At 48.5% G+C, this 27,260-nt stretch overlaps 2 protein-coding genes across 9 annotated transcripts in view; both read right to left on the bottom strand.

The window, feature by feature from the left end:
- Window positions 1-467: 467 nt before the first annotated feature.
- SEMA4G (semaphorin 4G) lies at window positions 468-14,646 on the bottom strand. Of its 5 annotated transcripts, none has more exons than XR_015241790.1 (16): window positions 14,517-14,646; window positions 11,121-11,600; window positions 10,860-11,008; window positions 10,515-10,577; window positions 7,137-7,235; window positions 6,921-7,014; window positions 6,656-6,769; window positions 6,301-6,470; window positions 6,056-6,225; window positions 5,615-5,759; window positions 5,248-5,470; window positions 4,713-4,828; window positions 4,427-4,590; window positions 4,198-4,259; window positions 1,698-2,760; window positions 468-1,563 (listed from the first exon to the last, which is right to left on the bottom strand). XR_015241790.1 is itself a non-coding variant. In XM_025917955.2 (15 exons), the coding sequence occupies exons 2-15, from the start codon at window positions 11,242-11,244 to the stop codon at window positions 1,931-1,933; spliced, it is 2,523 nt and encodes an 840-aa protein (XP_025773740.2). In that variant the 5' UTR covers window positions 11,245-11,600; window positions 14,517-14,646; the 3' UTR covers window positions 1,570-1,930. The 5 variants fall into 5 exon arrangements, 3 of the variants coding, with proteins under 3 accessions (XP_025773740.2, XP_086536789.1, XP_086536790.1); XR_015241791.1 differs by having other exon boundaries at window positions 468-1,559; XM_025917955.2 differs by lacking the exon at window positions 468-1,563 and having other exon boundaries at window positions 1,570-2,760.
- A 1,519-nt stretch (window positions 14,647-16,165) lies between these two features.
- The window catches only part of SLF2 (SMC5/6 complex localization factor 2), a 48,390-nt gene continuing 37,295 nt past the window's right edge, over window positions 16,166-27,260 (bottom strand). For 3 of the 4 annotated variants that reach the window (XM_025918167.2, XM_086680660.1, XM_086680661.1), the window contains 2 exons: window positions 25,195-25,263; window positions 19,085-22,364 (listed from right to left, as the gene is read on the bottom strand). In XM_025918167.2, the coding sequence (XP_025773952.1) occupies window positions 22,329-22,364; window positions 25,195-25,263 (105 nt within the window). In that variant the 3' untranslated portion in view covers window positions 19,085-22,328. Of the gene's footprint in view, window positions 17,726-19,084; window positions 22,365-25,194; window positions 25,264-27,260 lie in introns of those variants that run through there. The other variant, XR_015241789.1, reaches the window with a different exon arrangement.

Here is a 27,260-nt window from a genome sequence, read left to right as displayed (position 1 = left end):
CAAGCTTGCCCTGGTCCTAACTACTAACTACTCCCCAAGACAGGCCCCTATGCAGAAATGAATTCATGTTGTCCCTTGTTGGGGGGAGGGACGGGACTGAAAAGCTTTTGGGGATGAGCAAGAGAGCTGATAAACAGAGCATCTTCTAGGCTTAGCCAAAACAAGGGGGAGGAATAGTGAGGAAAAGAGCTAGGAGGTAAAAACCTAGAAACCTTTGTATGAATTCTTGAAGTGTTGTAATTTTGTTTGTCATGCCCATACCACCATGATCAGTGAGTAGTGAGAACGTTATAAAGGCCTGTGTATCCACCCAGGGCAGTCAGATGGAACCTGAGGATCCCAGTTTCCTCTGCAAATGGTTTTATGGGGAGCAGAGCCAACCCTGCAGCACCATTTCCATAGAATCAGAAGCCTGCCCCCTGGTGACCAGGGGAAGGCCAGTCTAGACCAAGCGGACCACACATGGCTGTGGGGAAAGAGGGTATTTATTAACCAACAGGAGGGGGAGGAGCTGAGCCCAGGCTCCCCACTCTGTCACATGCCTGTTCTGCCCACCTTGGTGGTGAGTGGGGGCATTCCTAAAGAAGTGTAGCCGTTCTCACAATAAATACATTCATTGTGGGGTGGAGGTGGGAGAAGTTGGGTGAAGGGCAGTAAAAACCCGTGGGATTCCACGTTCTCAGCTACAAAAATAACAGTCATCCTCACCCAAGGGGAATGGGGGAGCTCAGTCAGGATTTGATTGTCCCATATGGGCCTGGAGACTTCAGAGGCCCCTGGACCCTGAAAGTGCCCCGGTGAGGTAGGACAGGGATGGGAGCCAAGCATCCAAACTCCCAGCCTCTGCCCTTTGCATAGTTCCAAGAACGGGCTTCATGTGCCAGGTGAGACATCAGATCTCCTCCCCCTGCTCTGGTCTGGGGGTAGCAAATGCTTGGTCCCCAAAAGGGAGGCTGGCTCATTGCAGTGTTGGTCACCCGTCCTAGGGAAATGTCTGAGAGGACAGCTGAATGGGAGAGGGCTCTCCCTCTGAAATGTCCATGGACCAAACCCAACAGATACAGGTCCGAGGCAGCAAAGGGAGGCTCAGAAATGCAAGTGGAAATGTAAGCACGTGTGTGTGAAGGGACATGCCTGGGGCTCTGTCTGTCACTCTTGAGAGTGACCAAGGGGGTGAGGAGGTTGACCAAAGAGGGCTGCACGTTAAGGAAGAAGAGGGGAATGACACAGTCTTACCTCCCCAGACTGGCCTGTTCCCAAGCTTTTGCCAAAGAGGTCACCACATGGGGCTGGGACTAGGGGAGAAACCTAGATAGGATGGGATATGGCCGTTGGAAGGGTACCCAAAGTCCAGGAGAGATGAAACACAATGTTCCAGGAGATGGGGGTGGGGGCCCTGCAGCCCAGCTGATAGACATTCATCCGTGTGCACACATGAATGCATGCAGGGCTCAGGTGGCTCTGGTGGCTGGTAGAGGTCTTGTCTGGTTTCGGGACCATCCAGCACATAGGGCCACGCAGAGGGTGGTGACCTTGAGGTCATCTGGACCTGCAGAGCCCTGCCTGGGAGAAAGAGGAAGGATTTGAACAGACAAATGGGGCAGGAAGATGGCATCCTCTCCTCCCAAGTGCTTGGGGTAAGGGAATAGGAACTGGGGCTGGGTCTACAGAATTCCACGTCCTGGGGGAGTACCCACCTCTGAGGAGCACCGGTGGGCCTGGGCTGCTCACAGATGGGTCTGTGGAGACTGAGGAGGGGACTTTGGCTGGGCCTGACTCTGCCAGCCCTACAGGGACATCACAAAGTTGGGAGAAGGGCCTGGAGTTGGGGGGAGGGAGGTGAAGGTAGAGTGGCTGTGTTGGGGAAGCAGCAGCCCAGCCTGGGGCAGACAGGCTGGCTTGGAAGAGCATTTGTCCTAGGAGGCTGGGCTCAGACAGAGCTCTCGTCCAGGTGCTCTACAAGCTGTGTGTGTTTCCTCTTCTCCAGGATGCGGCTGAGCTCCTCAGCAAATGAGCAGGGCCCTGCTGGCACTCCGTTGTTGCTCTGCCTCAGGAGCACGTAGCTGTTGCCGTTCATCCTGCGCAGCCGGCTGGGTAGTGCCACCAGCCCGTTGGTCAGCTCAGCCGGTGGTGGTGGGGGTGGCGGAGGCGGTGGGGCTGGGGCTCCCTCCCCAGGGATGATCTGGAGGCAGCCACCTTCCAGGCCCCCAGCCCCCTCCCCATCATCACCCTCGTCTTCCTCTCCAGGACATTGGCCTGAAACTGTCTGCAGCTGCACAGCAGAGCCCCCTGCCCGGCCAGCCCGACCCAGAGAGTATTTCCTTCGACGCCCTCGTCTGCCTCCCTGAAGACAGGCCACATAGAGGAGGGAGGAAGCCAGGATGAGGCAGAGGCCGCCAAGCGCAGCGATGGCTAGCACATACAGTAGCCTCACGTCAGGTGCCAGCTGTGCCCCGGGCATGGCAGGGGCTTGTGGAGCTGGGGCAGGAGTGGCTGGCCGGACTGTGAGGCTGTAGGAGGCCAGCAGGGTGCGGAGGCCATTCTCCTCAGCATAGCAGCCATAGTTGCCACTGTGCTCAGGCTGTATGTTTGTCACCAGCAGCCCATCCACGCCCACGCGGTAGCCATGCTGTCCGTCATTCAGGCCCATGCTCCCATTGAGCAGCCACAAGGCCCGGGCCAGGTTGGATGGCTGGTCACAGGGCAGGAGAACATCGTCACCTCGGAGGACAGAGCGGGTTCTCAGTGGTGGTGGTGGCCCTGGAGGTGGGGAGGGGGGGCGGTGAGAGGAGTGGTCAGTGTTGTCTATCTGAGGGAGGGCGTTGGAGATGGCAGGTCAGGTGGTTCACTGTTACGTCCCTAGCACCAAGCGCAAATCTGGAATCATGGTGACAACTGAATGAGGTCTCCTGCGTTTGTGTTCCCGTTTAAGGTTTGCACTGGCCCATCTCAGTGATTTTCAGTGCGTGCTATCTGCCAATGATTTGTAAGCTCAGTCTCTAGCACAGAGTTCTCCCCTGATCGACAGACCTGAACATCTTCCACACACAGGGCATCTCCACAGGAGGTCTCTTGAACATGGCACAGGAACTAAGGCCAAAGCCTCCGTCCCAAACTACACCAGGTCTTTTCCTTGAATTGTCACAGTGAATGGCACCAGTAGCTACTCAGCTGCTTAAGTCAGAAACCGGGGAGTCCCCTTGCCTCTCTCTCTCCTTCACCTTCGTGTCTAATTCTCACCAGGATTCTGCTTCCAGAATCCATCTCAGCCCTGTTCACTTCTCTCCTTCCCCAGCTGCTGGCCCACTCTGGCCCCCATGTAATTTATTCTCCATGCAGGAGTGGGGTAACCTTTTAAAAACACCACACTGATTGTGCCACTTCCCTGCCTCAACATGGTCCCTGCCCACTTCTCCAGCCTCTTGGCAAACACCCCAAGCTCATCGGCCTGCTGTCCCCTCTGCTTGGATGTCACCCCCCTCTCCGTGCCCTCCGCTGGTTGGCCAGGGGGAAAGAGCACAGAAGTAATGAAAAGCACAAACTCCAGTCAGACTGTTCGGGGTCAGGTTTGAATTCTGACCCCACTACTTAATAGCTTATTAACTTTGGGCAGTGTACTTACTCTCCCTGTACCTCAGAGAGATTGCCCCTCATAGGGATGGGGATCGTGGCACCTCTCTCTTGGGAATGCTGTGAGCATAAGAGAGATCGTGTGTGTACGTGTTTGGTCAGCGCCTGGCACAGAGTAAGTACTCAGTACATGTTAGTATGACTATTAACTTCCGCTCCTCCTTTAGGTATCAGCTCAGTCATCTGATCTTCCTCAGGGGAGTATTCATTGTCCTTCACATCCTTGTTATAGTTGTAAGTATTCCTTTTGTAGCAAAAACCAATGGAAAGAATTACTTGTGTGATCATTTAATTGCCCCTCCTCCCGCCCCCGCCAGCACACACTTGGCTATAAGCTCAGGTGTGACAAAAAGAACTTTTATGTCATGAGCCTTTCTCCTCATTTATAATCCTTTAGGGCAATAGATGTCTGTGGAGCACTTACTCTGTGCCACACTGTGCTGGAACATCCTCGCTGAAAGCACACAGACACAACCATTCAGATACGTACACGCACAGGCAAATGACAGTAAGCGTAGAGGACAGGCTATGCAGCCGGGCCTACACACGTCCATGCCTGTCACTTACCTGTGTCCTTGTTGCCTTCACAGCCTCGGTTTCCTCTCTCTATGTCCTGTATCAGTGCTGTCCTAAACTCACGAACAGGGGAACTGAGCTTTAGTTTCCCCAGTGGAAGTCAATGATGCTGTTGCCAACAACCGCCCCCCACTCCCCCTCCAGCTAGCAGGCCCGCCTCCTCCCCTCAGGCCCTGATCCCCTGTTCACACGGGACCCTCACACCCCTACCACCTCTTACCTGCTACCCTGGGACCTGTTGGTTATGATGCAGGCATGGGTGCTGGGGTCCCAGCCACAGTAGGGGTCCCGGGCCAGGATGCAGTCATAGCAGGAGCGGTAGCGGGAACAGCTCGACAGTGGTAGCTGGATGACACCACTAGGGGCCCCCACGTAAAGGCTGTGCTGGGAGCCGGAGAGGAAAGCTGGTTGGCAACACCCCCAGCTCCCACCTACAGACACACACGGCCACTGCCCAGCCACCCACTCCCTCCCCCTATTCTGGCAAGTAGTGGGTCAGAGGCTACCTGCATTGGAGAGATGACCAGATTTTCCACAGACTGGGGCTCCTTGAACACTTGTGTCTCTTCGATAATGTGCATCCCAGAACCCAGCACCACGGCCTTGTGGATCCAGCCATCAGCTGGTATGGAAAGGGCAGAGGGTCAGAACCCAGAAATGGAATCTGTTTTCAGCCCCCTGCAATAGCCTAATGGGAGTAGCTTGGGAGCCAGGACGTCAGGGACAAGGATTCAGCCGGTAATAGTTACTCAGGACTGGGAACAGTTCCCTGGCTGGGAACTCTGGGCTTGTCATGGCAGGAATTGTTGGGTCCAGAAACATTAGTGATCAGGGTCAAATATCACTGTGGCTGGTGACAGGAATCTGCAGGTACCAAGAGCCAGTGGTCACTGGGGGTCAGTAGTGAGTGTTCATTGAAGAATCAACATCATTGGTCACCAGGGTTTTGTAATCAAAAGTCATTCAGGGGATGAGCGGTCAACGAGGATCAAGGACCCAGGTCAGCAGTTACCAAAGGGCCCAGCCAGGGGTCAAAAGTACCTGTGCCCAGAAAGAGCAGGTCATAGGTGGGTCCGGCAGGCGTGGTGACAGGCGTCCCTGTGAGGTGTGTATAGCGCACACTGCGCTTGAGCAGCAGGGGCCGTCCTCGTGTGGGCACCACGGGCCGAGCCATCAGTGGGTGCAACTTCACGAAGTCCAAGACGAGGGATGGCAAATCCTGGGATGAGTTGTAGCCGCGAGTGCGCAATGAATCTGTGATGCACTGGGATGGGGGGCAGAGGCAGTGAACCTCAGGAATCTACTGCTTGCGTGCCCTCCCCCTCCCCCCCCCCCCCAAAGGCTAGGCCCTCCTGCCCCTCCCGGGGGTTCTGTCTACTCAGCACTGACCCCAGGCCTGGGCACTCACTGAGCCGGGCCGGGGCTCCGGCACCCCACCCTCATAGCGGCCCCAGCGCCGGGCACCGTCCTGGTATTCCATGTAGGGACCTGCGAAGACAGCCTGCACCTCGGCCAGGTCGTAGCGGCAGATGGCTGAGGCCTCTAGGGTCTTCCTAGGAAGGGACATAGGGGAGGGGCCTGAGCCACACTGGGTGGAGCCTGCCCCCCTGCCACCTGCCCCAGCCTGGAGCTCACTGTTAACCCTGGCCAACCCCAGCTCTTGGCCTCAGGGCCTCTCCTAAGGGTCAGGAGGCCACTGTGGCCTCTGGCTCCAGGCTAGCTGGATGTGCCTGGAATTCTCTCTCTGCAGCCAGCCTCCCCACAAGGGATCCTATTTCTCCTCGTTGACCTCTGCTCCAGGCCTCAGGCTGTCCCCAGTTCCTTGTGTCCCCACTGTCCCTGCACTGACCACTGTGTGGTCAGCGTGAAGGCCGCATAGAAGTGTGTGCGTGCTGAGGTGTCCGTGTCCAGGCTGCAGACACCACGTAGCATCTCATACTGTGGAATGTGGCAGACTAGACGCGCCTTTAAGAAGGAGGTCCACTTCTTCTGCAAGATCTTCTTTCCTCCTAGGTCTCCCTGGGGAGGTAGGGCACAGGGTCAGCGCCAGAGGTTCCGCTTGTACACTCTTGGGCCAAACGTGGTGCCACTCACCTTGCACACACGGGCCACACGGGCCACACGGTGGCTGTTGCGGCTCTGAGTGAAGCTGCTGGGGCCCTCGTCAGTGGCCCGCTCCGTGAAGAAGTAGTAAACCTTGTCGTCATCTCCCACTGTACTGGCCTCGCTCTCCCGTACCAGGACGGAGAACACAAACTCAGCATCTGCAGGTTGGGCAGTTCAAGTGGCCCCTGAGACAGGATGGGGATCCCCTCCACTACCCCTCACTCAACCACACTCAGGAATAGACAGGCTCACCTGGGAATTTGGGGATGGGATGTCAACTGCCCAAGGGAGTAAAGATGAATAGTCCCCTGCCCCCCAACATCCTGTGCCTCATCCTCCTAACCATTGAGCCAGTGCATCGGAGCCTCCTCAGTCCTCAAGGAGTGCGGGTGGCGGCTTCGGCGGATGTCAGGGATGCTCCGGAATTCATACCGTGTGGCTGTGTAGAGGCCTCCATCTGGAGCACAGGCATGCCACGCGTGACAGACACGTCACATACAATAAGGCACATAACACATATCAGTGGCAAGTCCTAGCAACGAGGTCCGTGTCCCCCAAAGAGCACGCTGATGGATAAGGGGCCAGGGTGGGGAGGAGTGCACGCTCACCGATGATGAGGCCTGTGAAGCCACGGGCTGGGTCATAAGGACACTTCTCCTTCCCCTCCTCAAAGCTTGTTGGCAAGGTGAAGGCCTCAGCATCCTGGAGGATTACGAGGCCAGAAGTCAGTGGTCTCGAGGACAGGCAGGGGTCATGGCCCAAGCTCAGACTGGTCCAGGGCCAGGGAGCAGCAATAAGGTCTGGGCTGGGGCAGGCCTACTCACAATGGCTGCACAGAGAGGCTGGAAGGCGTGAGTCCCGCATGCATAGAAGTGGGTGGCATTGAGTCGCTGAAGGAATCGCACATGGTTGAAGCACTCCGTCTGGGGGGAAGGTGGGGGAGGGCTGTGAGCCCCCAGCCTGCTTAGAGGCCTTTTCCGTTAATCCAGAGTTGTAGTTCGGCTCTTGCCCCCACCCACCCGACACAGTTCTGAGTTCCCAGTGGGCCTGCTCACTGCCCGGAACACAGACTACTCCCTGGAACCCACTGTCCTTGGGCTTCCCAGCGGCATTGACCCCTCTTCAGTCTTCTCTCTCACTGTCAGGACTACCTGACACATTTTGCCAGCTTCTGCATGGCCTGCAGCCCTCCGCACCCCCCAGTTCGGGGGCCCCCAGGGCTCCCACCACCCTGAGATACTTCTCTCACATCTCCTTCTCAGCAGTGTCCCCTAGTCCTGGAGCTCCCACACCCCCTGTGGGGTGACACTACCAAATGTATCCCCAGGCTCTGCCCTCTCTCCACCCAATAGCTAGCTCATTCCCTCCTCCCTAACCTGCATCTTCCCCCCTAAACCTGTTCATCCAGTCTTTCCCACCTCACTTCATCCATCCATCCATCCTATTAGTCGATTCCAGGAGTCATCCTTGCTGCTTCCCACTCCCTCACCCCCATGTTCAGTCCTTCCTCGAGATTCTTTGTCATCATGTCTCCTGACGTGGTCCACTTCCCCCTCCACCTCCACCACCTTAGTCCATGTCACCACTGTTGCCTCTTCCCTGGACAACTGTAGACTGCCTGACAGTTCTCCCAAGCCTCCGCCACTCTGTAAAAGCTACTTGTTTATTCAATGAGTGAGGAATGCATGTACACAGTGTAAAATTCAGAAGGTACAAAGGGATAGGTTGTAAACAGAGCGTCTCCTTTTATCCCTGTTGCCTTCAAAGGGGACTGCTCTTACCATTGTCTGGTTTCCTTCCAGAGATATTCTACCGATTAGCACCCTCTGGCAACCCACTTTCCAAGGCATATTTTAAACATGTAAACCAGATCGTGTCACTGCTGTATTTAAAAAACCTTCAGTGGCCCACTAGAGTCCTGAACATAGCCTACCACTTCCGGCCCTGCATGGTAGGGCTCTGCCCCTTCTTCCCCTCCCTCACCTGCTCCAGCCACACTGCTCTCCTCTGCCCATTAAATGCCTCAAGCTAAGCGCCGCCCCCCCCCCCCCCCGACTTGTTTGCCTTGTTCATGATTCCTCCTCCTGCTTGTTACCCAGGATTTGAATCCATGCAGGCCTTTTTGTCTCATCCCATTGCCTCCCCGGGTCCCTTCTCTCCACTAGCCTGCTCATGCCTTCCTTCTCTGACCCCCATGATGCCTCCAACCTTCACTGCCTTTCCTGCCTCCAGACTCACTATTTTATTTTATGATTTTTTTTTTAGAAGGATTTTCTTTAAGTTTATTTTTATTTATTTTGAGGGAGAGATAGAGAGAGGGCAGGGGAGAGGCAGAGAGATAATCCCAAGCAGGCTCCTTGCAGGACTCAAACTCACCAACCACAAGATCACGAACTGAGTCAGATGCTTAATCAACTGAGCTACCCAGGTGTCCCATAGACTTACTCCATTTTAATCCATCTAGTGCCTGGGCCTGGATTAGTATTACTCTAGTAGTGTTTCCCCAAGATGTTTACACTAAAAAAGGTCGGGGTCCCTGGGTGGCTCAGTCGGTTAAGCGTCCAACTTCGGCTCAGGTCATGATTTCACAGTTTGTGAGTTTGAGCCCCGCATTGGGCTCTGTGCTGACAGCTCGGAGCCTGGAGTCTGCTTTGGATTCTGTGTCTCCCTCTCTCTCTGCCCCTCCCCACTCATGCTCTGTCTCTTTCTCTCTCAAAAATAAATAAACACTAAAAAAAAAAAAAAAAAGTAGGGGGGTGGGGGGGATGGGGGTGGGTGGGAAGGAGAGCACCTGGGTGGCTCAGTAAGTTAAGTGTCTGACTCTTGATTTCGGCTCAGGGCATGAACTCATGGTTTGTGGGATCAAGCCCCATGAGGAGCCTGTGTGGGATTCTCTCCCTCACCCTCTGCTTGCCCCCCCTCCCCATTCATGCACACACACTCTCTCTCAAAATAAATAAATAAACAAACAAAAAAATAAGGGGGGATGAGGGAGGAATTCTGTGGTCAAATAAGTTGGAAACCATGGCTAAAACCTGCCTTGCCAGGGGACTTCTCAGGGCCTTAGGGATGTTGCTGTACACTGTGGGATTAAGCATACAGCATTTCCCAAACTCATCTGACCATTAAACCCCCCTTTTGAAAATTAATGTTTCTCAGAACATGTTTTGGGAATTGTCTTCCTGAAGCCTTGCTACCCAAAGTGTGGCTTGGGGAGCAACAGTATCAGCTTCCTCTGGAAGCTTGTTGGAATTGCAGAATCTTGGGCCCCTTCCCCAGACTGACTGAGTTAGCACCTGCATTTATACCATACCCAGGTGATTCTTGTGCACACTAAAGTCTGAGAGTCTCTAAAGTACCAAATGGTGAGCGTGCCCACTGTCACAGAATAAAACCCATACCTCTAGCTGGGCATTTGCAGTGCTCTGTGACTGGGTTCCACTTGCTTCACCAGCCCCACTTCCTACCCATGCTGCTCCAGCAGCACTTTTGATGAAATCTCTTAGTGGTGCCTCGTTAAACACACCTATCCCGACACCACCCCAGACCCACTGAATCAGAACCCCTGGGCCAGGGAATATAGTTTTTTTTCTTTCTTTTTGGGGATGGCTCTATGCCCAATGTGGGGTTTGAACTCATGACCCTGAGATCAAGAGTTGCATGCTCTACTGACTGAGCCAGCCAGGCACCCCTGGTAATGTGTATTTTTAAAAAGTTCTCCAGATGGATCTGTTACATAGCCAGACATGGAACCCCTGCAGACACCCTGTTCTTTAGCTTGAAAGAACTGGCAATTCACTAACAGCCCTCCATGGAATACTGGGTATTTGAGCTAGTCCTTGACTAAACCTCATTTGTCTCATCTGTAAAATGGAGGATAGTACTATTTCATAGGGTTATTTTAGAATTAGGAGAGATAATGGCTAAGTCAGCATTTACTAGAGATTACTTATTTCTATCATGATTCTTACTCAGGAGCCCAGAAGAGATTCAGATGCCACTATAGGCCAAGCTGGTAGGTGACCAGCTGTTTGGATTAGAAGTGCTGCACCTAGGGCCCACCACTCTGGCTACACTCACGTGTTTGCTGTGGTTGCTGCAACTGACTGGCTGATCCATACCTCTCCATCTGTGTCCCCACCAACCTTGACATCCCCAACTGAAGAGAAGGAAAGGAGCTGGGGAAAGGACAGACCACATACCTGGTTGTTTTTCCCTTTTTGATGGCATTTGCTTTGCATCTCTGGGGAGGCCTCCCAGTGGATCTGGAGACAGGGAAAGGGAATGGGCTGATGTGTTGACCCCAGGACCCTTCCCTTTCACCATTATCTGTGGGACCAGGTATAGGACTGCAGGGAACAGGGGAAACTGGGGTACAGGTAGGTTTCAGGAGGAGCACTGGATGGTAAGGGAGACGTGGGTTAGGAAGGGCCATGCTATCTGACCAGGGGGCTGTGGAAGGCTGGCGAGGCTTCCAGGAAATTGAGGTCCCAGGGAGGTGGATAAAGCTGGAGATCCTCTGGGTGTTCCAGGTTCTAAGGGCTAACCTCTTTGTGAGCCCCATCTCCTATGTCACGGGCATTGAGAGAGAAGAGGGCACCTCGGGCTCCAACCAGCAGTCTTGCTGAAGACTCCTCCAGCAGCAGCGTTGAGTAGTTCTGGGCTTGGCCCTTGAAGTGCCGGGTCCTGGAGAGCTCTTGGGGAGAGTGGGAGTCGTGAGCCCAGTCCTGGGGTGTCCTCCCCACTCCCAGACCTGGCTCCTGCTGCGTTTCAAATTTGGCGGGGGGGGGGGGGGTGCAGCGTCTAACCTTCATAGGGGATGGTCATCCGTGGGATGGCATCTAGTTCTCTGGATGGTCTCCGCAGTGAGGGTCCAGGGACTGCAGATGCTGTGAGGAAGCTCAGGAAGAGGGGCCAGAGCCTTCCCCACATTTTTCTGGGGAGGCCCAGACCAGTAAGACCCCCAAGGGGAGCCAGGGCCACAGTCACAGGGTATGATGGCAAGAATAGTCACAGGGGTCAAGGTCCAGGGAGGTCACTTGGAAGGTCAGGGGTCATGGGGCCAGGGAGGGTCCTGGAATCGAGGGGACATGGAATCACAGGGTTGTGTGGCCATGGAATCCCAGGTTAGAGGTCAGAGGGAGGGATGGATCACACACTGCTTTTCGGCATCAAATACAAACTCCATGGTGGGAAGGAGTTGTGGGGTCATAAGGGGGTTGTAGGTCACTGATGGGGTCACCCTGCCCCGACAGCAGGACTAGTTCTGGTTCTCTGAGGTCCGTTTTCTAAAGAAAAAAACAGGGTAGAAAAGCTCTTTTATCTGTGTGTGTGTGGAAGGTAGATGGCATTACCCCCAGACTTCAGGGGGCACTGGTGGGAGGGACCACAGAACTCCTACGTCAGGATTGGCTCACTGTCGCTCTGTCCACTTCTCTGCTCTGATGCAAGTTGGGTAGAACTTGCCCTCCTTACAAGACCCTAGACTCCTCCCAACCCGAACCCAAAGTATCCACCCTCCTCTGGCCAATTCAGAGGCTAAGCTAGGCCTCCGTCTCCGTTTTCAGAGAGAATGCCTTCTCCTCCCAACAATGGGACCAAACTTGGGGCAGCAGCTGCCCCTGCTGCCTGCGGGGGTGCCTTATGCAAGAAAGCTTGGCAGAGACATTTAATGGGCCTTTGTTGATTTTGTCCTGTTTTCCCTTTGTTTTTTCTTTTCCCTGGCCCAAGAGCTCCCTCTGGAATCTCTCTTTAATTAGACACTTCTCCTCCTCAGCATTCCTCTCCGAGGGGGTGCACATCTCTACTCTGCCCATGCGAGTCTGTACTGCACTCTCTGGCTAGGCATCCACACGTGTCCCTACCTGCAAATAGGCATTCATAGACATGGTGGGGGGCGGGTATCTGGGGCCCCCTGGCTGCACTGCACAGGTGTAATGTCTATGCAGGATGCTCTAGTGTGCAAGGCCAGTTGAGATAAAAGCAACATGGAAATGGTGAGTGATGGGAGCTCTTGGCCACCTCCCCTGGCTTACCCTGGAGACTATTCCACACCTGGACTCTCTCTCAAGTCATGTGGGGATGGGGTGGAAGTAGGTGGCAGATCTCCCCTGACCCCTGTAATAGGCCTGATCTCTGAGGTGGCTCTTGAAGGCTTCCTGGACTGGGCTGGGTGTGGAGGAAGCCTGACCCACCCAATCTCATCAGACACCCACAGACACAGCCACAAGGGCCACTGGCCTCTCCCCTCCTTTCCAGGTCAAATATTAACTATGTGGCCTTGAGGCGAGGGGAAGGACTAGGATCCGGCCAGAGGGAAAACAGGAATTTGGAGCATTTATTCAAGAGGTAAAGGTCAGCACTGTAGTGGTCAGAGCCCAGAGGGGGAGAATATAGTATGAGTGTAGAGAAGAGTGTAGACTAGAGGGCGTCAGCTCCTCATCTGGGGGCTGGGCAGCACGAGGCCCCAGGCAAACTGCCCATGCCCCACCCCTCACTGTGGAGGCACACCTGTTTACCTTTGGGGCCTCCTATTTGCTTAGTGCAGAAGTGGGGTGAGGGGTGGAGAGGGAGCCCTACGGCTATGAGGTATCAGGCTCTAGGACTGGGCAGGAGGAACACACTCCAGGTTAGAGAAACCACTCAGAGTGTGGTTCATGGCAGAAGTCACACATGTCCAGAAGGGGGTGATGTGCACACAATAGGTGCACATACACACATGTTCACAGAAGGGTTGTGAACAAATGTACTCATAGGAGAGTCATGCACACATATTCACAGGGAGGTTTGTGCACACATATGCTCATATAAAGGGCCTGCCAGATGCGTTCATACACATTGACAAATAAGGCTCTATTCACATATTCTCATCCATTCATTCAGCAGATCGCACAGCCTCAGAAGTTAAGGAGGGTTATAAATCCACACGTGTGCATATGAAGGATTGTACACCTATTCACAGAAAGGTCGTGCACATACATATGTGTAGGGACATGCACACAAACCCACTGATACAGTAGGTCAGGCATGTTCATGTTAACAGAAGGGTCAAGTACATGTATGTTCACACAGTGCTCAGACACACAAATTACATGTGTGCAAAGGCAGCATATGTTCAAACAGGGGTCCAGTTCTCACTGCAGGGTTGGAGGCTGCCAGTGTCCACTGAGGTGCAGAGCAGCACTACCTCCCTTCCTCAAAGTCCCAATTTTAAGGCCAGATTCCAAATGTGTGTGCGTGTGTGTGTGTGTGTGTGTGTGTGTGTGTGGTGATGTAGGGAGGCATCTGACCTCAGATGTTCAAATGCAACGGGCTTCTCTGCAAAGGAAGGGGTACCTAACCCAGATGGAAGGAGGCCCCTCGCTTTAGCAAAAGAAAGATGGAATGGAACTTAGCACCGCTCCACTCCCCTGTATGCTGCCGTTCTAGATATGGGAGTTGGGCAGGGGCTCTCAGCCTCCATTTAACCTGTTGGGAGGGAGGGCGGGGCTAAACGGGGGGCGGAGCGGCTGCCCTCCCTCCCCCAGTGGCGACAAGGCTTCAAGGTCTCCAGTCTACACCCCACACTCCACCCCCAGTTGCACAGTTTGGGTTCCTCCCTAGGGCCAGCCCCCTGAACTCTGATCACCTTCCGAGTATTAGATCCTAGGGCTCAAGAAACTGAGAAACGGAGGCACCCCCTCCCCCTCAAAACAGGATCGATGTTGGATCAGCAGGCTCTCGACCTTCATCCCAGACGTCCACCTGCTTAGTGTAGGCGGCATTCCCCTCGGCCCAGTAGGATGGCCGTCTCTTCTGGCCTGAGAGCCCTTCCCCCGCTACCCTCTCCTTCCATCATCCTGGACAGTATGAGGGTCTTCCCTCTCCTCAGATCTAACCTCTGTCTCTACTGCTGCAGCTCGAGGACAAGCTCTCCTTCGATCCCGCTGGACGCCAGGAGACGTGACCCAGATCCCAGGGAACACTGTTCGCCACGCGGGTCCCCGCCCCACGCCGGTCCCCGACTCCGCGGTGGCGGGTCTGCGCCCTGCACGGCAGGAGGCCTGGCCCGCGCCCCTCCAGCGCCTTTATAGCAGGACCCGGGACTTGACGGTGAGAAAGGCCTGGCCCAGCTTGGAGGGTGGAATGGATGTGGGGAAGGCCTGGCCTGGCCTCCGCCCCCCGGCCCAGGCCCCGCCGCCGCCCGCGCTCCCTGCCTCTCTCACCTTTGCGCTTGGATCCCCGGCCATAGAGACGGCGACGCGCTGCTCCGCGGCCTCACAGCACCAGCTGCGGGAGGAAGGGGCTGCGGCCGGAGGCGGGGCGGGGGGTGGAGGCGGAGCCGGGGGTGGGGCGGGGGCTGGAAGGCGGGGCCAGGGAGGCGGGGCCGACAGGGTGGGGTGCAGGGAAGGGCGCCGCTCTCTTCTTTCGCGCCCCCCACCCTACACGATAAAGGTTTGAGGCCAAGGCTCACACGGCCTCCGGGCATCTGGCGTCCTCCACCCTCAAGGGCAGCAGCACCAGTATCGCCCCCTGGTGGTGGCCTCACCACCCCTGCGCTCTCTCCATGGGCTTCTGGCCCACCTTGCCTCCCCTCTAACCCCAGGACCCCTCTGACTTGCCTACTGTTGGGGACTTGCAAACCTGTTCTCTGGGGGCTTAACTTTCCGAGGGCCCTCTGACCAGTCTTCTAATATGGACCTCACTTCTTGCGTTCCTGCTACACTCTTGGGCTCTCTGCCCAGGGTGCTGAGGGCCAGGGTAGGTGGAGGCCAAGCCTTGGGGGCAGCTCTGAACATAGGACTGGGTCTGGATTCCCAGCTTCACAGCCTCCGGCTGCCTGGTCCTTCAGCTTGACTGTGAGTGGGTGAAAGGAGTTGGGCTTGGAAGGATGAAGTAACAGCTTGGCAAGAAATTCACACAGAAAATGCTGTTTTTCTGAATAAGCCACAACCGTTTGTACCTGTCCATTCAACCAAACCTTTTAGTAACGGGGTTCACCTCCTCAGGGACTGGGTCACTCAGATAACTGCCTTCCTTCCCTTCCAGCTCATGGTGAACATCATTCTTACTCCAGATCTTCCAGTGAACTCTCCTCATAGGCAATTAGACATTCTGTCCCTCCTAGGCTCAACCACCTCACCCCGCGGCGATCTAGGAAACCCCCCTCAGAATCAACGCCCCAACTCCTCAGACTCAACCATGATGGTCCTCCCATGCAACATTTGGTGCTGCGGTTTCCCTGCAACTGAGGCCATGCCTCTGCCTCAGGGCCTGTTTAAGACCCCTCTAGGGTTTGAATCAAACCAGAGCTCTAGCCATGACCTGGCCTGCTCCTCCCTCCATCATTTATGCCAGTATTGCAATGGGCCCAAGAGCAGGACTTAAATGATGAAGGCCACAGGGACATAGGTAACTGACTCTTGCAGGTACCTGGGTGTCTGAGCTCTGGAGAGGCAGGGGGTCAGGGAACAGGCAGATGAACACTGGCCTGAGAGAACGTGAACAAGATTCAAGTGGTTCTTGTCATTATTGAACTGAAGGGACCCTGGGAAAGACATGTCACCCCTCTTTCCTGAATATCCCCCAAAGCTAGTTTGGCACTTCATCATATACAGTCTTGTAGTCTGGGCTGCTGTGTGTGACTCCAGATCGCTAGACAGCAGGGCCCACGCTACACTTCCACTTCCCCAGAACTCTAAATAGGATGTGTGTGTATGCGGAGAGGGAGGCAGCTGAGAGAAATGCATATGGTAAAGCGTACACACACACACTTACAAAGACTATCAGGCTTCATTTAAAAACACCGTACCCTCATTCTGTCCTGAGGGATTAACAGCCCCATTTTATAGATGGAAAAACGGGCTCTAAGAGGTTAAGTAACTGGCCTTGAAATTCACTGTTGTGTTTACAGAGAGGAGAATCTGTACCGGAAAAACCTGAGAAGAGAGATACAGGGTAAACCTGAAGGGGAATTATCAAAGGCAGAAACATGCACAGACGTATACTGGAGGAGTAGGCAGAAGGGAAGGGGTGTGAAAGAGAAAAGTGAGTTTGATGTGATGAGATGGGAGGGCTCCTAGTGGGAACTAGAAGGGAAAAATCAGCAAATAGTTCCAGAAAGACCACAGAAGAAAATCCTGATAGATTAAGGAAGTCCACGCTGGGAAGTCCAGGAAAGCCATGGCTAAGAAAAATAAATCTGCAGTCCTGTGGGCAAGTGGGTTGGGGATGACAGTGGAGGGAAGGCAGGAAGGCTGCTAGCCCCATCATACCAGACAGGAGACAAATGAAACTGCAGGGGCCCAGTGGGCTAAGAGACGCAGCTCATGTTCTCACAGAACTCACAGTGCTGACTTCAGGTACCTGTGCAGCTGTAGTGATATGGTGGCAAGTTTAGCATCCCACTTGCCTACACTGTGAGGCAAGCCTTTCTCCTCCAAGGCGTACGATGGCAGACTCAGAACCTCACACATTCCAAATGAACAAAATGTGTAAATTACAATGCGGAGTTCCAGCATGGAGCTTGCAAGACAGTAGTTGAGCAGTGTATCTCTGATAATATAGATTTAGATCACAATCCATTTCTCTCTGCTGTCCTTCCACTTCAATCTCTGAACCTAATGAAACGATCAGATGTCATGACAATTAATGGAACTTTCTATGAGAAGCCCCTTTGATGGACCACGTTCTTCTCTGCAATCAAGCTGATAAAATATGAATGAGAGGGGAATACCGACAGTGGAGGCGACTCAAAATCAAAGCAAGAAACGAACCCTAATCTAGCCATGGATCTGTGTCCTGGGACGCAGGCAGGGCATTCTTTGAGCAGGTCGTTAGTCATCCTTAAAGTCACTAACCCCAGCTGCTTCACAGGGTGGCTGTGAGAGGACCCGATCTGAAAACCTTCTGTTGTACTTCATAAGCACGGAACATAAAACGTGCTTTTGTTTTTGCTAGACTATTCTCCTCAACTCCGCTGTAAGAAAGTGGCTGTTGTCCTCAGCCACCTACACACCAGTGTTTGCTCCAGGCTTCGCACAGAGCAGTTACTCACTGTAGCAGGGATCCTAGGTGAAGGGGGTAGGTATGAACTCCTGAAACTTGAGCAGAGGTTCCCTGAGGCAAAGAACTCTGGCCTAGTCAAGTTGTCCTGCTTCCTGTTCACTGTGGCAGCATTTCTGTTCCTGCTTTGCCATCTCCACCTCTGGTTTGCCCAGCACTCTCCCTTTGGGTGGCGTGATCTTTACTTTGGCCATATGTATAGCTGAGGTGCTTCTTCGGTAGGGACTGTCACCAGGGCACCAATGCTGTAGTCTCACTGTTCCACTGTGCCTCAGAAGCCTGTTTTGCCTGTTAAGTTTTCCTCCCAGCCAGTCGTCTTGGAGTCAGACCCAAAGCTGGGCCTTCTGGTTTGCCCTCTCTTGACTCCGGCCTGGGGAATGGTTAGCAAGGAAAAGGGAGTGTCAGGACATGTCCACAAATGCTGGAAAATCACCAACCACCACCCCTTCTCAGTATTAGCATGCTGAGTCCTAAAAAACGTCACAAACTTACCCATATATATATATATATATATATATATATATATATATATATATATAATTCTTTTTTAACCAGTAGAGACATTGCTGGACAGAGACACCTCTGAAGCTGTCAGAAGGCATAGAGCACACCCGCACTACAATTTTAATATCTGGTTTGCTTAGATGTCAGTGAACTGCACCCCCGCTCCCACCAAGTGCCTTAAGTTCAATTTTAGCTGTCATTTGAGAAGAGCTTTGAATTGGAGCTAAATAATAATACTTAGCATATATGTCAGGCACCTTGCTAAGAACTTTTCATGGATTAGTTCACTTAATCCTCACAAGTTCTGAGATAGACATCATTATTATTCCTTTTAACAGATGAAGAAATGAAGGTTCAGACAAGTTAAGTAACTTGACAAAGATCAAGGGTTTGGCATGGTCAGTCTGGGATCTGAGGTCAGGACTAAGGTCAAGGTCAAGGCTCTTAACTTGCACAAGGCTGTACTGCCTGTCTCTCTGTACTTCAGGCAGCACCTATGCTTCCACCTGGCTGTCACTCCCCCCACCTCTAAAATGCTCACAAGTGGTCTCCTCCAAACCAGCCCGTCTGAAGACAGAAATACTGGTATGGTTCTGGAAACTGAGGCCTCTGGTAACCCTTCTATAAGCTCATTAACAGTTTCTCTTGTGAGTTGTCGTCAACCTGTGTCTCCCCTCAGCTGGCATACCCACAACCGTATCTGCCTGGCAGGTTGGAGGTGGTCCCGAGCCCTGCCTCTGCATTGTATGGCTTCTCCTTTCTTTGCCCTGGGCTCTAGAACAAGGGAGCCAGGCCAATGGTATTCCTTTCCGGTCCACTTTGCTGAGCACCAAAGTATTTTCACCTGGATACCAGAAGGGTAAGAGTCAGGAGAGCTCTATGTTGTTCGCCACTGAATTCTCAAGAGTGCCTAGCATGTAGCAGGTACGCAATAGTTGTTGATGAACCTAGTGAATGGGGTAATGGAAGAATGAGATTACTGAATTGCTGACTGCCAAGTATGCAGCAGATTATTATATGGGTTATGTAAAAGTGAACTGTGTGCTACTATAGCTTTATGTTTTCCAGAAATAGGAGACATCAAGCTAAAAAACAGACTGAAGAATCCAAAGCAAGAGGGGAAAAAAATTCAGTTTAAAAACTAGGGGATGGGGCAGGGGAAGAAACAGCACATTCCAGAGACTTCACCATTCCCCACTCCCAAACAAATATTACCAAACACATGTTCAAACTGAGAAAAAGCATTTTTAATAACACACACATACATTCATGGGACTTTAAACAAGATGTAGTAAAAAAATCTTTAAAAAAAAAAAAAGGAAAGAGGAAAAGAAATCTGCATTTACTTTTGAACTGCCTAAGAGCTGGTGGATTAACTCACTGACAGGACTGCCCAGGGAAAACAAATGCACAGATAATGAGGTGCACCAACACTGTTAATGAGTAAGAAATAACAACCACGGTTCATGCTCTACATGCCCAGCCACCGGTACCCTAATCTTGCCTCCTTAGAGACAAACCAGGACAGTCCCTTCCCTAATTTTCCAACTCAGTCACTTGTTAATGGGTCACCTCTTAAATTTTTTATTTTTAAATTTAAAAATTCTTGGTTTAAAGACTCCACACATTATTACTGGCCAGTCCCCACCCACTATACTTGTTTTGATAGAAATAAAAATGCAAATGCTCTAACTGAGCCTGGATGACAACACATCTTTATCTCTCTTTTACATCTGGGGAGATTTTTGTGAAGTCAAAAGCAAGCTATTATTTGTACTGCAAAACAAAACCAAACGCCAACCTTCTGAAAGGTGACAAAGGCACCACTGCCATCAGGAGATAGGAAATGTACAAATGCTGTTACTTTACTGCTACATAGATGCGTTTTGTGCACAGAGAGCCTCTTCACTTAACGTGATATAACGAATAGAATTATTATTTTCTGAAAATGAGAAAAACAGTTTAGAAAAGGCAAACAGTTACACACAAAAGCATAAACACTTACAAGTACCTTAATTTTTAGCTTGCAAGAAGGGTAATAAGTTTGACATACATATCCAGAAAATTAGACAAGATTATTTTTGGCACAGTAATATTGCCAAACACACCACCACTCAGTGCAAGCTTTGTTTGCCAAGTCCCAAAAGTGGCCTGACATTCTCTGTGCAATGAACATCTTCTCCCCTGCTACCATCCCATTCGCTGGGCAACAACAGCAGGAGGGAGACAAAACATGGGGACTCAAGAGGGAGAAGGATAATCCTTGATTTGGGAGAAAAGTCATGGGCTACTTGTGCTAGAAGAGAATCACAGGATTTGTATGAGAACCCAATGCAAATACTGACTGGAGTATGACCTGGAGATGGAGATATCTAACCAGGGTCATAAATACAAGGGCCCAAACCGATGTCTGGCCATTTTTAAAGGGACAGATGAAGTCTTTTTCTCTAATGAAGAAAGGCAATTAAAAATAGAGACTTTTCTTATTGGAACTGCTAAATAAAAATGTATCAAAGTGGTTTTAAATTTGATGAGCAGTTATCTGTTGAAACTGCGATACAAAAGGGTCACTTAAAAAAAAACCTGAATAACCCACTTGTCCCCCCGTCAATGTACACGATTAGAAAATATTTACACACTGTAATTACAAGCAATATAAGCAGTATTTTATACTTTGAGATTTTGTACACTTTACACAATGCAAAATGAGAAAAATATGAACACTTATAAAATTACACACAAATAATGTATCTACAAAGTATTAAATTACAAAGAGTGAAAGCCCCCATTGTTGGGCAGATAGATGCCAGAGTTTCAAGCTTCTGTCAAATAGAACTCTTTGTATCTATCTCATTAACCATAAGTGGCATTTTCTAATAATACCCTTGAGAGGTAGTATCAAGATAATAATATTCTTACCAGTAAACTCAACACAGAATAAAACTTTTGTTGGTCTGACTCTTGGAGCCTCATTCAGCTGGGGTTCTTGGGAACTGGATTTACTAAGTCTTCCCTATAAAATCTCTAACTGCTCAATGCCTGACATGGGCTCAAAAGTTATTTATACTATTGTAAATGATAAATTTAAGGTAAAATGCTTTTTTCTCCTAAGCCTCAATTTAGAGGTAGAAAGCTATTTTGTCAAAATTTATTTTCTCCCCTCTCAAATCAATAAACGTGCAGTCCAATTCCCTTCCTCTCCATCGTCCTTCCCCCACCACAACTGGAGACATGAGAATGCTCAGGAAAGCAGTGTCATCCAAGTCAACATTGAAAGAAAAAAGTTGGCATTTTCATTCAAGAAACAAACCGTCCTAAAAGGACAATCAACAAAAGAATTTTTCAGTTAGCTAGTAAGAGTCTATTACTACCAAAGGCTTCAAAGGGCCCTTGGGCTAAGATCAGCATGTGCACTTCTACTAACCCTCCACCATTTAAACCAAAGGATGGCTTTCCAGTGTTTAAGAATTTAGAGCAGCTGTGGTTTTCAAGTGCAACAACTTTAAAATACAAGCACACACAACGTGTGCAATATTCCAAAGAATAAACTCCATCCAGGTCTCTACCAAGCTTATATACTCATGAAAGTAAGGTTTTTGGAAACTTGTCCAGATCGTTAAGCTTCTATAATATAGACTTCTGTAATATGGCTAACCAAGGGCCAGAATTCTAAGATTTAGCCAAGAATCTAAGATTTAACCAGTATTTAAAAAATATATATACACTTAAAAGGAATCCAAAACAAACGGCATATGAATGTTTTGGCATAAAAACGGAGATACTATTTTATAGCTTAACTTCTTCCCCTTAAGGAGGATCTAACACTATACCAAATTTCTGTTTCTCAACTCTTTAAATGTATTTTAAAAACCTAACAGATTTATAATCTTGAATAGTGAAGGAAAATGCATGGATTGAAATCTCCCTGTGGTTTATAGGAGTTACAGAAAAGATTTATCCTTTTTGTTATTAAACTCAGTTCTAAGATTTCTTTTTGAGTCCTAAAATAACCAAGAGAAAATTAAACTCAACTGGAACTTGGTCTTGATTTCCATGTCCAACTGCTCAAGTTGGTCCAAACCCTTTCCTACATATTTCCTGTGATTATCCAAGTGCCATAAATACAATCCAAAAAAAAAAAAAAAGGATAACTGGCTTACAATTTAACAAGAGCAGTTAATAGGGGCAGATTCGACATGCAACTATTAGTTGCTTCTACCCCTCCCCTCTTGTTATAGGATTCTGCTCTTTTTAAAAGGCCAGTTGCCTTAAAATTAAGCAGATCACGTTTCATATCTGCTTCAGAAATGGCAATTTCTTCATTACCAGCTTCATACTAGACATTCAAGTGGCACATTGCAGCGCATTTTCTAAGCATTCCACTGGAGTTTGTAGTATTCTTTCTACTCCTCTAGGAAAAACTCTTATTGAATTTCTCTTGGTTCATATTTTTGCTGCTTCAACTCCTGTTAAGAATCTGGTACCCAGAAGTCATGAAGCTGCCCCTAGAAAAGGGAAGGGGGGGGGGGAAAAACAGGACAAAGTGAAGTCAGATTATGAATTAATCCTTATAAAACTAACCATCAAACAGGCTTTTGATAAAAAAAAGCAGTAACATCTTTATATTGTATATTTCTCTGAAAATTCATGGTAATCAATTTTCACATTTTGTGGTCTAACTTTAAATTAAAAAAAGTATAAAATAAAAGCAAGATGTTTTCCTCACCAACACCTATGTGGAGAATCACATTTGAGAAGATTAAGTAAAATGTTACGCTAATATAAAAGTTTTGTAATAAATTCTTTTTTTTTTTTTTTTGGTATTAAATTCTTTTGTTTTAATTCCACATTAGCAAAGATGGCCAGCCTAAAATCTTTTGCGATTAGAAACCGAAACAACAACAACAAAACATTCATCAGCTTAAGATTTCTCAAAGGTTTCTTCTCTAACAGAGCATGCGTATCTTATGAAGGGCAACTACAGCAAAAGAGTTAAAATACAAAATACAGAGATTACTTTTCTTAATTAATCTTCACTGTTCCTGTTGCTTTGATATAAAATATAAACAACTGCTAGGTCCTAGCTACTGAAATTATGGTCCCTGGACCAGAAGCACTGCTATCTATCTGAGAACCTGTGAGAAACGCAGCATCTCTCAGGTCCCACTCCACACCTATCAAGTCAAAATTTGCATTTCAGCAAGTTGATGCCTGTGCATATTAGAATTTGAGAAATCACATTTTTATTTATTTTTAACATATTAAAAAAATGTTTATTTTGAGAGAGGGAGAAAGCACGTGCGCACAAGTGGGTCAGACGGACAAAGAGAGACAGAGGGAGAGAGAAAATCTTAAGCAGGTTCTGTGCTATCAGCGCAGAGCTCCTAGGGGGGCTTGATTCCTCAAACCATGAGATCATGACTGGAGCTGAAATCAAGAATTGGATGTTCAACCAATTGAGCCACCCAGGTGCTCCGAGAAGCATCATTTTAGACAACAACGTATCAGTTAGTTTGTATGTAAAAGGCAAATTTATAGTATGGCAAATTTAATACCAGGTGCTTATGCCCCTCTTAAGCAAAGTCCCCTTAGATATGACACTAAAAGCCTAAGTAACAAAAGGAAAAATAATAAAACTGGACCTCATCACAGTTAAAAAACTTTTGTTCTAACAAGTGATACCATCAAGGCAATGAAAAGACAACACACAGAACTGGTGAATATATTTGCAAATTATATACTTAATAAGGGATTTGTCTTTGGAACAAATGGAGAATTCTTTTTCTTTTCTTTTTTTTTTTTGAATTTTTAAGTCTATTTATTTTTGAGGGAGACAGAGACAGTGTGAGCAGGGGAGGGGCAGAGAGAGAGGAAGAGCGAGAGAAAATCCCAAGCAGGCTCTGCACTGTCAGCGCAGAGCCCGATGCGGAGCTCGGACTCACAAAACTGTGAGATCATGACCTAAGCTGAAACTGAGAGTCGGAAGCTTAACCAACTGAGCCACCCAGGCACCCCCAATTTTTTTTAAGTCTATTTATTTATTTTGAGAAAGAGAGAATGAGCTGGGGAGAGAGGCAGAGAGAGAGGATCCCAAGCAGGCTCTGCACCATCAGTGCAGAGCCCGATGAACAATTCAAACTCATGAACTATGAGATCATGACCTGAGCCGAAATCAAGAGTTGGATGCTTAACCAATTGAACCACCCAGGTGCCCCAAAAACAGATGGAAAATTCTTACAATTCAATAATAAAAAGATAAAAACCCAATTAAAAAACAAGCAAAGGATTTCAACAGACGTTTCTCCAAGGAAGCTACATGAATGGACAACAAGCATACGAAATGTGAATCAAAACCACAAGGAGATTCTACTGTTTAACACCTTACTATGGTTATAATAAAAAACAACAGATAATAACAAGTGCCAGCACGAAAGCGGAGAACTTAGAAACCTCATACATTCTGGTAGCAATGTAAAATGGTGCACTTCGGAAAACAGTCCGGCAATTCCTCAGAGCATTTAACACAGAATTACCATATGACTCAGCAATTACATTTCCAGGTATACACCCCAAATCTTTTCATTTGAAAACATGTTCACAAAAACCTGTGTAAAGTTATTCATGGAAGTATTATTCAGAATAGCCAGGAAGTGGAAACAACTCAAATGTTCATCTAAAAAGTGGATAAATCAAATGAGATATATCCATACAGTGGAATATTATTTGGCAATAGAAGGGACATATGTGGTAGCTGGATTCACCTAACAGGTTGTGAAAGAAGCCAGTCATAAAAGACCCCCAGTGTATCATTTCACATCCATGAGATGTGAAGAATAGGCAAATCTATACAGACAGAAAGAGCAGTGGCTTGGGAAGAGTTGGTAATAGAAATTCAGGTGGTTGGGGAATGGGCAGTGACTGCTAATGGGTTCTGGGATTTCTTTTTAGAGTAACAAAAATGTTTTAAAGTATATTAAAAATTTGGTAGTGATGGTTACACCACTCAGTACATATACTAAAGACCACTTTAAATGAGTGAAATGTATGATACGTGAATTTTATCTCAATAAAACTGTAAAGAAAAATGCTCCTGAAGAAATAACCCCCTTTTGATGCAATGTAACATTTTAAAATGGGCTCAATAGTCTCTGGAAATAAATTAATATAAAGCAAACAAAAACTAAAAAACATATACACACTACTATATGGGAGTTTTCAGTTTATCTTAAGATACCAAGAAGCAAGTGCTCTGTCATATTTTTTACGAACAGTATGAAGAAATGCCATTTAGCAAAACTACTAAGAATAAAATAAAATTGTTTAATAAAATGACACCTGAGTAGGCCGACAGTTCTGGATTATTTCCTGCCATTTTCCATGTATCCTGGCAACCAGGTCTTTTACCTTAAAACATCAAAAAGGGGAAAAGGGATCAGATCAAAACATTCTTAACTAAAATCAATTTAATGTTTTATACAAATTATCTGATAGTTATGACAGGCCCACACCCAACAATTCAACTTAATTTTGTCAAGAAAGAGAAAATAAACTACTCATCTTCTGGCTTTCAAATCATAGTGATTAATAATAAGACTTTTCTTGATCACCATAATCTAAATTACTGAATGCTTAAGACTCTATTCTCCCATTAGTTACCAAAGATCATCCAGAGAAAAACATATTCCCTGCCTTCAAGACACTTATATTTTCAACATGCTGGCTTTTGAACACCCACATAGAGAAGCTGAAGTGTGGGCTTTGTTACAGGCCCGAAGACTTTGGCTGTTCCCTGCCTTTCCAACTTCTATTTGAAAGACTTGAGGCCACAAAAATGGTTGTCATTTGCTCCTTTCCACATATTGGAACATCCAAGATTCACTGTTACGTCTCTCTAGGTATCTGCAAAGTACTATGAATCTTATTATTATTATTTTTTAACATTTTTTTCACGTTTATTCATTTCTGAGAGAGAAAGACAGAGGACGAGTGGGGGAGGGGAAGAGAGAGAGAGAGGGAAACACAGAATACGAAGCAGGTTCCAGGCTCCAAGCTGTCAGCAAGAGCCCAATGCGGGGCTTGGACCCACGTCGAGGTAACAGACTGAGCCACCCAGGCACCCCTATTATTATTTTTTAAATGTTTATTCATTTTTGAGAGACAGAAAGAGACAGAGAGAGCGCACACGAGTGCGTTCGAGCATGCCCCAGTGGGGGAGGGGCAGTGAGGATCTGAAGCAGGTTCTGTGTTGATAGTAGACAGCCTGATGTGAGGCTCGAACTGACAAATCATGAGATCATGACCTGAGCCGAGCTGAAGTCGGATACTTAACCAACTGAGCCACCCAGGCGTTGCTATGAATCCTCTTTAAGTACCAAGTATATTCCTGCATTTGAAGGTTTAGTAAGACTGTCTGATAGTCAAACTTTTCAACCACTCTAGAGATACTCAATAAGCTCTTAAACATAACTGCTTGAGAAAAATGTTTTCAACAAGTCAGGAATTTTATAGCTGCTTTAAGGTCTGTTTCCCCCCACTTCCCCTTTAGAGTTCGGCAGATTCAGTTTCTCCAAAACAATCACCTTTTCTACTACGGGCTGTGTGAAGAGGCAACTTCTCAGCAGAACCATCCTCTGAAGCAATTTCCATACATCTCTGTGCTCTCTCCACTCTTAAGTAAGAGAAGCCCTGGCACCAGTCTATCCTGACCCTTGGCTTTAAGAAACAGAAAACTTGGGTGGTCCTCTTTCCTCTTTTGGCATATCTGTCAGCAACAGCCACTACCACCAAGTTTTACGGGCCAGTAACTCGAGTCAATGTTCAAAAGCATGTGCTTCTCTGAAACTACGGTTTCCACTCTAAGGCAAAGAGCTATCCCCTACATATTTCTGAAAATCTGCAATCTGATACAACTTCATTAGCTGCTCATCTTTGTATTTAACTTAAATCTACTAAAATAAATACACATACCGAATCCAAACAGGCATTGTTGAAATGGTTAAACTTTACAGCTAATTAATGTAAGATATAAAGTTACAAAGCTGAAACTTCACATTTAATGATTTATCTAAACACAGTGGCAAAAAAAACCCCACAGCTTTACATTACAAATACTAAAAGGTGATTTGGAATAAAAAAAAATCCTTAGAAGAAAAAGCTTTAAAAAAAAGTATTACTTATTTTTGTTTTGGAAAAAACCATCAAATCATTTTATTAATACTAAAGTTGCTTTCCTAACTCCATTATCATATCCTGCTTTTCTAGTGTCTTTGAATATACTAAATTTTTAAGAAAAAAGTTTATTACCAAGCTTACTGAACCTTTTCCATCCTAGAGCTCAGACTGGGTGATGTAGAACTGAGAAATCTGAAGAATCCTTTTTAATATATCCTCTAATGGAGCAT

This window comes from Puma concolor, chromosome D2, assembly GCF_028749965.1.
Source record: "Puma concolor isolate L17-30 chromosome D2, mPumCon1.1.hap2, whole genome shotgun sequence".
Classification (NCBI taxonomy): Eukaryota; Metazoa; Chordata; class Mammalia; order Carnivora; family Felidae; genus Puma; species Puma concolor.
This window is presented reverse-complemented; position numbering and strand designations above follow the sequence as displayed.

Coding starts and splice junctions, on each gene's coding strand:
- SEMA4G (XM_025917955.2), bottom strand. CDS start 11,244: ATGTGGGGAAGGCTCTGGCCCCTCTTCCTGAGCTTCCTCACAGCATCT. Junction 6,770..6,920: donor CTTCACAGGCCTCATCATCG/GTGAGCGTGCAC, acceptor CCTGTGCTCCAG/ATGGAGGCCTCTACACAGCC. Junction 5,471..5,614: donor CGGAGCCCCGGCCCGGCTCA/GTGAGTGCCCAG, acceptor CCCCCATCCCAG/TGCATCACAGATTCATTGCG.